Raw genomic sequence first — 16125 nt, 5'->3', positions numbered from 1 at the left:
TATATGAGGGGGGAACCCCCAGCAGCCCCCTATCCAATCGAACCCCCACCACAACCCCTTACTCAATCTCCTTACATTATTATCACACCAACCCAGCCCATTTTATATATATAAAAAATATCCCTAATAGGTCGCATCACAGCCTGCAAAATGAATCTGCTGCCACGATTCCTATACGCCTGCTCAGCTCTCCCCATCATAGTCCCTCGTCCCCAACTACAGAGACTTCAAAGGAAGATATTCGGATTCATATGGAGGAGGAAGAAGGCCCGCATTCCACGGAAGACAATGCTATGTGCTCCGGACCAGGGAGGCCTAGGGGTCCCTGACCTCCAAAAATACCAAATGGCGGCGCAGATAGCGCATACCAGGGCCTGGACTATAACGTCAGGACGCCCCAAATGGATGGACATAGAGCAATCCCGAGTACCCCTCCCATTGCGCTTTCTTCTACACCTGCCAACCGCGCTGCGCCGGACATGGCCAGCCATACTATCCTCAACCAAGCAAACATTGAAGGCATGGGATTGGGCCCGCAAATCCAGAGGTATCCCGAGAGCTCTGGGCCCCTCAGCCCCAGTCTTCCACAATCCGGCGTTCTCTCCGGGAGCTCACCCCTCAAACTTCAAGAACTGGATTACCGGAGGCCTCTCATCCCTAAGCCAACTATTTGAGGGGACACAGCCGCTGACATTCGCCCAATGCAAAAGTACGTTTAACCTAGCAGAGTCAGACAGGTTCGCATATTGCCAGATCAGACACTGGTGCACTCACCCCCAGACGCGAGAGGCGGCCACCAGGACCCTAGATGCCTTGGAATTAACAGTAGCGGACCCTCCATCCCGAGGGCGGATCTCGACGCTGCATCGACTATTCCAGGAGAACCTCCTGTCCAAAAGAGCGACATACATGGCGCAGTGGGAAAAGGACCTAGGGCACCCAATCCAGGATCAAGACTGGACCGATATCTGGGCCCGCACACACTCATCATCCTTTTGCATCACCAACCGAGAATGCGCATATAAACTGCTCATGAGATGGTATTTCCCGCCGCTACAACTACACCACTTCAACCAGTCGCTAGACCCACAGTGCTGGCGTCGGTGCGGCTCGCCAGGCTCCTACTTACACATGTGGTGGTCATGCCCAGTGGTGAAGGTCTTCTGGTCCCAATGTATAGCTACCATCACAGACATAACCCAAATCTCACTGCCACTGGAACCGGAGCCGCTACTGCTGGGGACCCCGATCCCAGACACATACCCGAAGGCGGGCGCATCCGCGGCCCTCATCACGCAATTACTCCTAGCCGCCAAAATCACAATAGCTCGGACATGGAAGACCCCAGAGGGCCCCCTAACGGTGCTATGGTGGTTGAAAATCTGGGACATCTTCATCGCTGAGAAAGTGATGGCAGCAAACGGAGGCCGCCTCCATCGTTTCACGAACATTTGGTCGCCGGTGATAGACTATGACTCACGCTTCCCGGCCCTGACATACAAACCGCGCCTGGTGCAACAGGCCCAGCAGGCGGCAGACAGAGAACAGTCTCAGCTGGTAGAGGAGCAGGCCCCGGAGGATAGCCAAACCCAGGATTTGAGGACGTAAGTCGGGAGAAGAGGGAGGAAGACGAATCGAGGCAGGAGGAGACGGGAGCGAAGGAGCCCGAGACTAAGATGTGGGGTTGGGTGTTGGGGTATAAATAAGTGTATAATAATGCTGAGATAAAATGTTAATCTGACATGCTAATGCATTCTCCTGTATGCCTACCGAAAAATAAACAAGTTAAAAAAAAAAAAAAAAACTACCATACGGTCAATTGTGCAGTAGATCAATTCGGACCCCTGTAATTCGGTCAATTGTATATTTCGAACAATTGTACTCGAACACTTTGGGTAATACCTTGTATTCAGCATCGGAACCCGGGGCTTCAAGGTAATCAACGATCTCTACCCATGCACATTAATAAAAATGTTATTTAATAAGAGGTTAGCACTACTGGAGGAATTGCAGGGCTGGGGCGGTGTCATTGACATATAAGGTGCACCTAAATTAAGACTGGCTCTGCCCAAGCTCTCCTGGGGTGCATACAGATTATCCAAAATGGAAAAAATGTTATTTACCAACACCTAAGGGAAGGCAAATGTTGCATAAGGGAGGCGGGTTATGCTAGAGCAGTGTTGTTTGTAAAGCAAAGGAAAGTGTAGAAAGGATGGGCTAAGCAGAGGTAGAAGTGGGCGGGAGCGGTCGGGAGTGGTGCTCCCATACTTTTTATTTTAAGTTTCGTCGTTCCTATACTTTTATTTTAAAAAGAAACCATTCTGGAATGGTTTAGTTTTCAAATAAAAGTGTAGGAAGAAGTTGAAGCTTGCACTTCAGTGCACTGCACTGCACATTCCCATAAACAGCAGTTGTGTTTGTTTGGGGGTTTGGATTGTGTGTGGGAGGGGGCGCAGGCATGGGGTTTGTGGGGCGCGGGGCAGACCATCAGGGAACATAGTTCCACTACTTCTTTTCGCACACTTCGACCACTGGGGCTAAGTGCTGATTGAGAGCATTACATGCAGCATGTCAGCTTAATGACAGCTGGCTCCTCTTGAGTGCTCTTTGCCCATTCCTTGCTTGGGCTCTCTGCCGAGACAATTAGTGTCATTATGACATTGCAGTTCCTCTAAAAAGTGAAGGCACTGCCCTAATACGTATAGCAGCCCAGCTGAGAAATGCATATGCTGTGTCATTTAAATAATTACAGCTGTAGTGAAAAGGTACAAGTCCTGCAGCCCTATTTAAAGTATTGCTGAAAAGGGCCAGCACAATACAACACTATTGAAAAGTGTCGCTGACTTGGTGTGCATTGTGGCACTAAACATATAGGAGCCATGTTAGCGCTTGGAGTTACTCTCACACAAATGGTGTAGTCTCTGCTTAAAGAGAGCTGATCCCCTCAGACTACCTGCCAGTGTTTAGTAGGAATTGTAAGGGTTCAGAATGTGTGGCCACGCAATTCTTACCCTCTCATCTGATACTTTTAGTAAATGCATTTACACTTTCAGATATGCATTTGTTCAGAACTATAGACACGCCATATTCAAAACACGAACGTTTCCATTATACAGAACAAATATAAAATTGATCTTTGTTAGTGCTAATTACATTTGTGTAAATTACATTTTTTTGACGTTCCCTCTTCCTTACGCCAACCGGTGGTCCAGCAGCAGTGCTATTACAATTAAGTTTCCAACTGCCCTCTGTATTACAACGAAACAAGGATAGGTCAGAAAAATGCAAAGAATTAGAAAGATTTTAGAAGAAGATTGTGTTCCCCTGGACTCTTCTGAACACGAACTGTTTTTGAACAAACACGCTTTTCAAGAAAACCAACACTTCCAATGGTAGCATTTTGTCTGCTCCACCTCTGACCCTGTGGATATTTTCGAGTACCATGCTCCGCCCTCTCAGTCACAGCAAGGCCTCTGGCACTGTCGTCAAAGTGTACTTATGCAGACATGTGATTGTGGAGGTTTCACAGTTCATTGTATTCTCGGCGCATATCAAACAAGGAGGAGGGGTGGCGGTTCGTCTCCTCAAACATCGGCGCGCGCTGAGGAAGCTCTGTGTACTTTGCAGCTCCTGCCTTAGATCCAGTCGGCCACAGGAGCGTCTTCCACGGGGCTGGTGCCTCCGAGCTTTCCTGATGGACCTGCCACCAAGCGTCGGGAAGAGCGACGACTCGAAGCCTCCGGCCCCGCGGGAGGGCCCCCTGTGCTGCTGCGGGCCTTGCGCGCGATGGGTCCGCCGGTGCCTGCCCGCTGGCTGCCTGGGCGAAATTAAAGAGCTCACAAAACTCGCGGTGCCTCTGGTAAGGGCCACGGCCACCCCACCTCACACTGAATGGGTGGGTGGATAAATGAACTAGGTCATGCTTGGAGAAGTTGATACATTCTGAGTTAGGAAACGCTCGAAGTGTAGTCGTTTTTGTGAGGGGTTGGTTATGATATGTTATTTATAACACGCTTAATGCCCAGAGGTTTCTAAGCGCGAACCCGAGGATTGAACCTGTGGTGCTCCGTGTTGTCTTGCCTCCAAGACGAGCACGTTGCCCCTGAGCTATGCTCCCGAGGATGGTATCAGTGCCAATCTGTTCACACTGCATAGGGTTTGCTTGTGATCTGTTCACACTGCAAAGGGTTTATTTGTGGGGTTGTCTGACAGAAGTTTTGGTCGTCAGAGCTCTTTCGCCCCTCGGCCACACCACGCTACTGTACCTTCCCCGTGCATGCATTGCTCCCTGGCGCCACAACTGGGTGCCTATAGCAAACCTTGGAAAACCTGGGGGGGCTAGAATTCTATTTTGCTGCTGCGTGTTTTGGGCTCTTCCTTAGGTGTATTTAAGGTGGGTGAAGTACAGGGCATTAGAACCCACTTGGGCTTTGCTTGATCGCCAGTGGCTGGAGTGGGAGGACTGAAGCCACTGTAGTAATTGCCAGTCTAGCTGCTGTGGTTTGGACTACTTGCAAGCAAGAGATTTGCTGGTTGGCAGTCGAGGAAGATAGTTGGTGTCAGGGCAGTTTCTAGACAATATTGTCCCAGGGCGAAAAGACAGAATACCTCCCTCTCCAAAGTCATTGCTGTTTCAATGTATAACAATATTAGGAACAGGAATTAATTTTATTATCCCATGTTTATGTGCATTGTATAAATGAAGGGCACTCTCCGAGATGTTGATGTCACAAAAGAATGCATTGCTGCAGCGTAATTCATATTTTAAACAATGTTTCTTTCAATTGTAAGTGTAACAAGAGCCAACAGCCCTCTTCAATTGGTGAGCATTGCGCTCAGGAAGCGTTTCAAATGCTCAGGCGGAACAAAGGAAGATGGGTGTGAAATAAAGCGGGAGAGTTAGGTTGTGGGAAAAAGGGATGTTGTTTCTAAGTCGCCAGCTACATTAAGTAAGGCTAGGGTGCAAAGATTGCCTTGAAACTACTTCAAAGCGCTATAGTGCTAGACCAGAGTAGTGGGTAGGCTATGAGGTGAAGCAGGCATTTTGCCATGTCGTCTGGGTACCTAGAGAAAGTATAAGAACATGGCTCTAGATCAGTCACCCCAATTGCCAGCAGAGAGAGACACTCGGCCCATCAAAAACCCCACTGCAAGAACGGAAGACTCAGCTATGGGGCAAAGTTTACTTTCTTTATTATCTAACAAAACCACAGGGATCACTCTAGGATAACATTAAGTCTCTAGGGTTTGCATCTTCTGAGCGTGTGCCACCCAGTTTTATCCTGGTGTGATGTCACGAAATCAAGCTCCAGCCCGGAAATCTATCGGGCATTCACATTGGTAAGTTTAGGCAAACTACGTATAGGTTCTTTAGGGGTTAATTCTACTACTGGATAGCCATATCTGGTGGATCCTCCTGGGACCACCTCTGCATGTTTCAATTGGTAATCTTGCAGGGTCACAGGGAGATCATTGTCTCCTGCAACATATACATCTTCACATGAAAGGCGACTCTGGATTGGGTAGAATGGATCCTCCCAGCCCTGGGACCCTGGACGGTTACCAGGCTGAGTGTACCTTCTCAAGGTAATGAGAATGAACATGCAGGGGCTGCATGTTCCCTGATGTTGCCACTTCTGGTCACCTAAGCCTGGGAGAGTGCATTCAGTTTGGCATTTTGTGAGCAACACTTGTATATTTCTACCTCTGATTTGGTGGGAACAGCTTCTCTCTGTGCACTTTGAGTAAATAGGCATCATCCTGCTCTTCCTGGTCACGTGTGTAGAGACCACGAAACAGAGCTCTCTTGTCTGTAATTATGAGGATTTTAGTCTGAAATGTGGCTTATCGTCTTGGTAACCAGGAACCTTCCTGTCTCCACTTATCCTTGGCTGATTGCATCATTTCTGCTTGCCTCTGGTTGTAGCGATCGTGCCAGCCCTTCCATGTACTCGAAGCTTGTCTCCCCTTCCTCATTCATTTCAGTGGACCTATAGCTCCCATGTTTGTCCTTATGACTTTTCCATGTTAGTGGCAGTCAAGCATATGCAAGCTTGGAATACGCATAGTTTACGTCTTGCGATTCCGCTTTCGCAAACAATGTGACTATATATAGGGATATGTATGTGCGTTTGTCGTCTACCTCAGTGAGTCATAAGCATGTGTTTCATGCATATATGCAATAAGCTAATGCGTGTTCTTGTAGGTTCATGAATAGATGGCAATGTGCTTCATGTCTAAGTGCGGCTACGTCGTGATGTCAGTGAAGACGTCATTGATTACTTGATTTGTGGTCAGTCCACTTGTTCGATTGATGGCATCTCCATCTCCTCCAGATCATCAACTGGGCATGGCCTGAACGGCTGTCTGAGAGAGTAACGTTTCTTACATCTGCAATACATTGACGATGGTGGTGAAGGGCCTGAGAGTGAAGTGCATCTATTGTGTCTCAGTCTTCGAGCTGAGAGTTGTGTGGGGGTCATAAGGGCCATACTTGGACCTCCATCTTGTATCCCCCCTCTGGTTGACATGTCGACCACATTACCTGCACAACTCTCTCTATTGACATGTAACTTTGGGAGCCAACCTTTTTTTATCCCTCTGAGATGTCCATGGTAATTTGCATGATCGTCCAAACTCCATATCAGGTAACTGCAGTCTCATCCAGGGTGGCACAAAACCCATTTCAACCAATAGACACAGGTTTTGAACTGGAACTCGAACACTGTTCCTGTTGGGAACCAAGGTCACTGCATCAGTTGTGATTTCACTGTATTCCGGATCTTTGTCTCTTCATTTTCTTCAGTCTCTAAGTCTATCAATACTTTCATCCCTTTGGTCTTTTCAGTGGTCTTTTTGCATTGCGTGATGGCTATTCTGTTGACACAAAAGGCGAACAACACTAATACCATGGCTGTCACCAGTACCTTCAGTCCATTGGCCATCCATTTTGGTATCCATGAAAATATATATATGCCAGCCCGCCTTTGTCTTTTCCTACATTATTTGCTTCTGCCTCCATTTTAGCATGCAGCTCTGATAACAGGGTAATGGCCTCTGCCTCCTTTTGTCCTCATCATGGGCAGGGTGACATGCACAGCAAGAAGAACCAATCTTAGTGCAAGCGCCTCCCTCCATGGCAGTGATGAGGTCTAGCACATATCTATTCTGGAGAGCTATTAACCTCACTGCTTGCAGCTCTTCCTTGATGGCATTGAATCCTTTTACAATTGAATTTATTGTCGGCAGCAGCTTCCAACGCGTCATTTGGAGCCACTTAGCATTTGTGCTAGTTTGGACTGCTGGAATGGTAGTCAGGGATTGTAAGAGGATTCAATTCAACACTACAGCTAAGTCAACGCCTAGTCTATAATACTGAATGAAAACCCTTATTGATATAACTTTATGTCCAGTTCATGCGTTCTGGATGACTACCCCTATATAACACCCCTCTCTTGGAATCCTCCTGACCCCACTGAGCCAAGAAGTAGTTCTGTTTTGCAAGTTAAAAGGTTTAATTGATAATCTAAACAATATATATATATATATATCACGCTTTATAATAAATTAATAATTGAATAGCACACTTAATCTGATATGATAAAGATTAACAACGGAGAATCTGGCACTAGCACACTTCTTTATAATCAATGATGAGTGGTTATAGGATGGATAAGATAGCAACAATACTTTTATGGTTTCAAATGGATGCAATGTGGAATGAAATGCAGTACAGAAAATAACTTGATAGGATTGCAGCAAAAGACAACGTAATCACTTTCTTGGACAATTCACACCCCCCTTTTATGCAATGCAAGAAAATGGAAGGAAGCACACAGTTCTCAGAAATGCAATTAAACGTGATTCAGTTAACCCCAGCAAGCTTAGACTACAGAAGTTTAAAACACAGGCCCAAATGCTTTTAAATGTGCTGGAAATGAAGAAAAAAAATATGCTAAAATGCTTCCAATTCCTTCTAGAGGTTCAGGGTGAGTGGTATCTAGTTAATATTAGTCCAGGCTCACTTTAGCAAGGATCTAGGGTGTAACTAGCAGGTTAAACGAATTTTTGGCAACTGAAAGGCAAGCAGCAGCAGATTTTTACACGTGAAGAAATTTGCAAATCGCGGTAAAATGTCAAATCGCGGCTACATTTGCGAATGCGCCGAGCGCGATTACAGAGGAACTACAAGGACTATCACTATCGTTATGGGGTCCTAGGAAAGCCTAGGATCTCAGCTTCCAGATGAAAGTTACTGCAAGTCTCTAGCACAAACGGTCACGGAGATATGAGCGATTAAATAAAGGTCGTTTTTCAGATTTGAAATTTTAAAGTTCAAAAAGACAAGTGCAGCTTGCAACTAGAAAATGACAGGTGACAGCTTTACAAATGACAGGTGACAGTCAGGAGACAGTTCTACTTAGGTTAAAATAGGATTGAATTATATTATTTTAACTAAGAGATTGGTTCTGCACAGTTTTGCTATGTACTCACAATATATTTAGAAATATGCCTTGCCACGGATCTGGTCAGGTTTAGGACTGGACTCTGGTCTCTGCACTTCACAGTGATCTGGGTCAGCTCTCTCTGGTTCTGCTAACAGGTCAGCTCTACTCTGCTGGTCTGGTCTGGGTCTCTGAAGGTTGATGGAGGTAAAGTATGGATTTTCCAGCAGAGCGTCCCGCAGCAAATGGATTTGAAGATCCCTATCTGTCCTGTCTGTCTGCTTTTATGTGTTTTCAAAGTGGGTGTGTGTGCAGCATCACTAGACCCTACCCCTCTCCACTTATCATTGGCCAAGCTTTCATTTCTCCTCTGATTGGGGAAGCTAAGTTGTGTCAGAGTGATGTCATTTTACAGCCTGCAGAAAGTCCACTCCTCCTGTCAACTTGCACACAAATCTAGATTTGAACCAAATACATAATTGCAGAGGTACATATTGTTTTAAAATCATATGCACCCATCATGCATTACAGGAGGTATACCCTGTTCAAACTCTGCTCTTCCTGGGGGCTTGCATTCAGAAATGGCAATATTTTGCACTTTTTAACTGGTTTGCAATTTCGGACATTAACCCAAATTTACACACATGTGCGCAAGGAGTATGGACATTAGTTGATGAAGTGTCAGATTTTTCACATGCACACATTTTGAGTAATATCCTCTTTTACGCTAAAACCCCCCTGAACATGCCATCGGTTCTAAAAACCTCTTAAAATGTGGGCAGAAAAATCACAAGAATTATGGTGTCATTTAAATAATTTTCACAAGTCCGTACTATGAGTTATTCATCTTTTTCTAAAACCATATTCTGGCTATAGAGGTGTGTCTTTTCAGGTCACATGGTACAGAAACCAGTCTTTCCAGTTTCTGCCAAGCTCAGAGACCCTGCCCCTCCCAGCTTCTGCCAAGAGGAAGCTGTTTTACGACATCTGCAATAAAACATTTGCCTGAGTCAGGACAGGGCTTTGTTCAGAGCTCCTGTATTCTGTGGGGGCTCCCCTTAATTCAATTATTAGAGAGATGGCATATCCTTAGTGTGGCCAGCAAAAGGCAGATAGGCCTGGGAACACAGCTGTGACTCAAGTTTCACTCCTGATGGGGGTAGTTGCCAGGCAGAATTCAGTTCCTTAAGCCAGGTTTCAGATAAAATGTCACTTTTTGTTACCCAGTTTAAGTCAAGACAATGTTTACATATGCAGCTAGAATGCTGATTCTAAGTTTAAAACTATGACATTTAAACAATTGCAACCTATGTGACACTCAAAGTAGGTCACTCATTTCTTTTAAACATTTAAATGTTTTAGTGTCTTTCAGTCCAAATTTACTTAAACTGCTGAAATCCACAGCTCAGCCAGTCTTGTTATAAACCTTCAAGTCACTTCAGAATATAACTTTACATTGGATCCACCTCTCAGTAAGTCTTTCTTTGGCTTGCCTTGGGTTCATTTATTCAGTTTTACACAAAGAAGTAAAATCTGGTGTTGTTTTAAAACGCCGGCTTTTGGATAGTGGTGAGTACTGGTACTGCACCGCTTTTTGGGATTTAAGAAAATGAATTCCCAACAGTTATGGGTTTGCTTTTGGCAATCAGCATTGCCATTCCCAATGGTTTCAGACTACTGTGTGGGTAGTCCAATGGTGGTTTTAGGCAGTGTCCTTCTGTGCCCATAACATCGGCAAAAATGAGTGGCAGCCTATTCTTCATGCATTTCCCTGTGCATTTTCTGGGAAGCTCTGGCCATCATGATGTTTTCCATGTCAGTAATGCACAGCTTTGAGGTAGGGCTCGGATGCATGGGTAAATACATCCCACAAGCCCCCCTTCTTGCGGTGGCCAACTGATCCTTCACTGGTGGGACCCGCAAGATCTGGGATGTTTCCTCATCTTCTTCCAATAGATGGCACAGTCCAGCATCTTTTCCTCCATCCGGTACTGATCGATCGGTTTTCCTCGCCGGTCCTGATGGGAATATTGGGCGGTACACTGGGCCCGCTTACGTCTCTGCTCCCGGTCTCCGGATCGTCCTCCTTGGCCCGTCTCCCGGTTTTCTTTCTCCTAGGACGACAAAGGAAGAGCGGCAATACCTATTCATAGATGTTTTTCCACCACTGTTGAGATAGTGGGGCAGCATATGTATTTCATCATAACAAAACATTACATTCTTATTTCGAAAAAACAAACAGTATGACTAAGAGACAGTTTCATGCAAATCACAATATTTTAGAGACTAGATGTGGTATGTTCTATGGTTGGAACTGAATTAGTCTGAGACAATACCCGCTAGGATTCCAGAGGATTCCTCCAGTTGTTGCAGAGTGTGCCTGGGATGGCAACATTTCAACTGGTTTATGTGGACCCACTTGTCTTCCCCCGCTGCCAAAGGACCTTTGGGGATGTGGATTTTGTAGGCCACAGGGGAGATCTTGTCGATGATCTCAAAGGGTCCCTTCCATGTAGGCAAAAATTTGCGCTGCTTGGCCTGGTTCCTTTGGAAGTTGTATAGATAGACCTGGTCCCCCACCTGATATTCCTTCCTGGAAGTCTTCAGGTCATAGTGGGTCTTCATGCTATCAGCCGATCTTTCTAGATTCCGCTGAGCGTAAGCAAAAGCATGTTGGAGGTGTTTCCTTAAATTCTCCACATACTCATGAGTAGTGGAGGCATTTATCAGTGTCTGCTCTTGGGTCCTATAGAGCAAATGCTGGGGAAGCACCATCTTGCGCCCAGTCATCAACTCAAATGGTGACATTTTGGTTGCAGATGAAGGGGTAGATCTGATGGCCATTAGGACCAGAGGTAATCGGATATCCCAACTTGGCCCAGAATCTGCCAAAAACTTTTTTAAGATGCTCACAATTGTCCGGTTATATCTCTCTACTGCCCCAGAAGAATCTGGCCTTTAAGCAATATGCAACTTCCTTTTGACCCCCAGTATTTCCCACATCTTTGTCATTACTTCACTGGTGAAGTGGCTACCCCTGTCTGACTCAATCCTTTGAGGTAGACCAAAACGGGAAAAGATGTGGTTAATCATCAGGGCAGCTGCAGTTTCTGCCTTGCAGTTTGGGGCTGGGAGACATTCCACCCACTTGGTAAACAAGCATGTCACAGTCAACATGTACTTATTCCCCCTAGCAGAGCGAATCACGGGGCCTACAAAGTCGATTTGTAAATCTGACCATGGCAGTGTCATCCCCCGCTTTTGGAGAGGCGCACGGTGTGTGAGGGATGATGGCTGAAATTGTGCACACACAAGACACCCCTTCAAGTATTGGTCGAGGTCCTGCCCCATGTGTGGCCAGTATGCAACCTCTCTTAAGATTTCCAGTGTTGTGTGAAACCCCCTATGACCGGCGGTGGCTGCATCATGGGTGTGACTTAACATCAGGCTTCGGAATGAGGTAGGAACCACCCACTGATCGTGGCCAGCTTTGGATTTCCTTACCAGCAAACCGTCTTGGATTCGGAACATTTTTGGACATTTCATCAACACTCTCAGGTCCTCTTTCCCAATGTAATCGGTATCTGTCAGGGGAAAGTTCTCAGGGTCCTCAACGTGTTGGTAAAACTTACCAATAATTGGATCCCCCTTCTGAGCTGTAATCAAATCAGCATCAGGGGTCTCCTTACTCCATTGTGCAATTGAAAGGTCATTGTGAGCATTTGTCTGGGACCTAGTGATAGCAGTGACCTGGATTTCCCCCAACAGGGACTCAATCTCAATTAGATCCCCTTGGATGGCCCCGGTTTTGGCCAGCTGATCAGCTAAGTCGTTTCCAGTTTTGTCTGGTCCCTCTACTTTGGAATGACCCTTGATCTTTTTCCAATAGATGGTCATCTCATTCGAGGTGACCAGATCATCAATGTTTTGGATCAACTTCCCATGTTTCAAGGGTTTGTTGTTAGCACATAACATGCCTCTGGTTTTCCAATTAACCAGGTGCTCCACGAACCCGTTCCGTACATAATCCGAATCTGTGATTATGACCAGTTCGTGGAGTTGATGCTGGACAGCAGTGAGGATGGCCTGATGCACAGCCATCAATGCTGCCACCTGACTACTTCGGGGACCAATTTTGTATCCAGCGGAGGGTTCTGGGGACTCATTCACCCATGCATTCCCTACGCCGGCCACCAGTTCTTTCTCCCCGTTGTTGTCAACATGGTAAGAGCATCCATCCATATAGACAGTGGGCATTCCCTCACACTTGTCTTCTTCAAAGACTTTGTGTGGGGAATTAAGGTATGCCTCCATGTTGTCCTTTATTTTTAGACTTTCGTCCTCGAGACTGTTTTCTCTGGCAAAATCATGCAAGTCAGCCAGACCTTGCGCGAGGGGACTCTTCTTGTTTTGGCCATATCTGACCTCCACAGGAAAGCCTTGCATTGACAGAATCCAGGAAGTAATTCGTGAATTACTCACATTTACGGCCCGGATTCTGTCACTTTGGAGATATTGCAGAGGCTGGTGTGGAGTCTCCACTATGATGTGTTCCCCCTGGATAAACGGGCGGTAATTCTTCAATGCCCACACCGTTGCCAGGAGTGCCTTCTCACAATCGTTGAATTTTTCCTCCACAGAGGATAAAGTTTTGCTCGCATAGGAGATTACTTTATTGACCTTGTCATGCCTTTGGTATAATACTGCCGTCAAGCACGTATTAGAGAACCCTGTCTCCAGGAAGAACTCCTTGTTTCTGACAGGGTAAGCTAGGCAAGGCGCTTGTGAGAGGCTTCTTTTGAGTTGTCTTACTGCCTCGGCTTGTCCTGGACCCCATTCCCACTTGACCCCCCCCTTCAGGAGATGAATCAGGGGTCTGGTGATCTCTGCGTAGCCCTCAATGAACTTTCTGCTGTAATTAGTCAGTCCAAGGAGGCTCCTTAGTTCTCGCAGAGTTGTGGGGTCTTTCAGTTTCTGAAGTGCTTCCACTTTCTTTTCCTGGGGACAGGGACCCTGAGGAGTAATCTCATGCCCCAAGAAATTAACACGGGTTCTACACCACTGTGCTTTCTGAAAGGAAAGTTTTGCTCCGGCGGCCCTCAACTGCGTCAGAACATAACGGATCTCCGCTATGTGTTCCTCCACAGATACTTTTGATGAGGACATCATCTACATAAGCCAGGTTACCCCTCGCACCCAGGTCGGGCATGGCCTTATGTAGGAAAATATTGAACTCATTACCGGAGTTAAGGTATCCGAAGGGAGTCCAGGTCCATGTGTACTGCTGGCCCCCAAAGGTAAAAGCCAGTTTGTATTGGTCCTCCCTGCTAACAGGCACGGTCCAGTATCCATTGGTCAGGTCTATTGCAGTGAATACCTGTGACCCCTGGATCTGGGCCAGCCCTTGGTCAATGTAGGGCAGAGGCCATCGGGAAGTATGGACCCGTTTGTTGAGCTCCCTGAGGTCGGCGCAGAGTCTCCACTGGCCGTTTGGCTTCAATATTCCCAGCACCGGATTATTGAAGGTGCTGTGGACTGGACGGATTATTCCCCGGGACTCAAGGTTCTTAATTATTTCAGTAAGGGACTCCATTGATGCGAGAGGCAAGCGATATTGCTTCACAAACACTGGAGTCATGCCAGGGTCCGTGGGGATTGTTGTTGTGTGGATGTCAGTGCGACCACAGTCATATGAGTCTACCGCAAAGAGATCTTGGAAATCCAAGAAAACTTGTTTCAACTTTAGCTTTTGTTCCAGAGTCACACAGGCATCAGCTAGGTTGACTCTCTCTTCCACCATCTGCCTGAAGCCTGGAAAGACTTCTGGTTTGGCCATTTCAGCTGCCTCCTCCAGCTGGGTGGAGAAGTCCCTGGTCAGAGTGCTGATTTGGACTGGAGGCTTCAGGTGGGAAAGGCAGCCCTCATGGACTTGGAAAATCACCTCATCCCTCCTGAAGTCACAAGTCACATCTTCCTTACCATAGGGGCAGGAAGTGTACACCAGGAAGTTCCCCCCATGCCAGGTAAAAATCCTGTCTGGTGTTGTATTGTCATCACTGTCACTGTCAAAGCAGTCCTTGGGGATTGGTCCTAACAGTTCATTTACTAAGTCGATGGAAAAATGTCGGTCATCAACCGCCATTCCAATAATGGTGCCTGCGGCTAGAGTAATACTCTTTAAGTCGCTGTTATCCACCTCTATTGGAATGGTGTCATGTCCTATGTTGACTAATGGAGTTGGGTTTACCCCCAACCCTTGCTGTTGGAGAGAAGCATTTAGATGTATGTAAGCATCAGGGTTTTTCAACTCTTGTCCCCTTTTAACTTTCACTTCCAGGGAGAATTGTCGGGTCCTTTCTGGGATGGTGACTTCCTCTTTGATCTGAATCTCAACTGCATAAGGTAGCAATTGAGCTGACCTAAATGCTTTTTCTGGATCATCAAAGCCCATGGGATTATCCGCTAATCGGGACCAAGCTTTGAAGTTTATTAGGTCCAAACTAATGGCAAAGCGATTGAGAATGTCACTGCCTAAGTAAAAGGCGGCAGGGACGTCTCGCACGACCCAACAATTATGGACTATGCTCTTGTTGCCAATGGAGATTTTGAGCATACGCCTGCTTGGCAGGAGATGTTTGGAATTAGGCGCTTCCAGGTCCATTTCCCATTTGTCTATCAGTTTGAATGTGGGAATGGCTGGATCATTTGGGAGTTGGCGGAACATGGCTTCGCTGATGAAGCTCTTACCGTTATTCACACACACTCGAGCGAGAACAGAGTCCTTCCCATCATTTAACTGAACAGGGATGAACAACTGCTCTCCAATTTGCTGAATATCAGCCAGGCTCTGAGCTGATTTCACATCTTCCTGGACTATAGGAGTGGGAGTTTCTGATTGTGGATTAGTATAGAATCTCAGAGTGTTTCCTTCCAGCGTGGAGTACCACTTTAGACTGGAAGGAAGGTTGATTTTCAGAAATAGAGAGGACCCCCCATCACCAGTCTGTTGTCCTACTGCTATTACTGTCACATCTGGAATTTGGCTATTCTGGAAGTGAAATTCTACTTGGTCAGATTTTTGTTCAACCATGTGGCAGGTGCCGTTTAAACTAACATGGTTGACACTCTGTTTTAATTTTATTGGTCGGCTAGTCTGGGTCCAGAGGACCTTGTTTACACAATCTATTAGGGGTGACAACCTTCTCAGGAGGTCATTCCCTAGTAAACAAGGGGTGCCCTCTGGAGTCACAACTATGACCGGGTGTTTCAACTTGTGCCGCCCAATTTTAATGTCCAAATCTGCCGCCCCCTCGACGGGAATTTCCTTCCCGTCAAAGTTCTGGAGTTGTCCAGGAAGAGAGGTGAGAGGAATTTGGTAATTCCCTCCCCTTCCTGCATTCAGTTCATCAAAGGCCCTTCTGGACAGAAGGGTAGCTTGAGATCCAGTGTCCACCAGCGCTGAAATTGTACCCTGCCCCTGTACTTGTACCGGGGTATAGTATCTTCCCTCCTTCTCCTCAAGGGGGCACAGATAATGCACATTTTTGGACAACTGGTGGGCTAACTTTCTGGTTTTGGACATCGCTAGCGAAGAGATTTGGGCAGAATTCTGTGGCGAGCCTTGGGAATCTGAAAGAAAAAGTTGGCAACTGGAGATCAGAGCCATTGTGGGTTCCCCTGG

General features: G+C 46.5%; 1 protein-coding gene across 1 annotated transcript in view; it reads left to right on the top strand.

The window, feature by feature from the left end:
- Positions 1–3530: 3530 nt before the first annotated feature.
- The window catches only part of LOC138488297 (multidrug and toxin extrusion protein 2-like), a 624530-nt gene continuing 611935 nt past the window's right edge, over positions 3531–16125 (top strand). Inside the window, exon 1 of the mRNA XM_069615180.1 lies at positions 3531–3859. Coding sequence (XP_069471281.1) covers positions 3695–3859 — 165 coding nt within the window. The 5' untranslated portion in view covers positions 3531–3694. The remainder of the gene's footprint in view (positions 3860–16125) is intronic.

Source organism: Ambystoma mexicanum, chromosome 9 (assembly GCF_040938575.1).
Source record: "Ambystoma mexicanum isolate Mex_15411 chromosome 9, UKY_AmexF1_1, whole genome shotgun sequence".
Taxonomy (NCBI): Eukaryota; Metazoa; Chordata; class Amphibia; order Caudata; family Ambystomatidae; genus Ambystoma; species Ambystoma mexicanum.
This window is presented reverse-complemented; position numbering and strand designations above follow the sequence as displayed.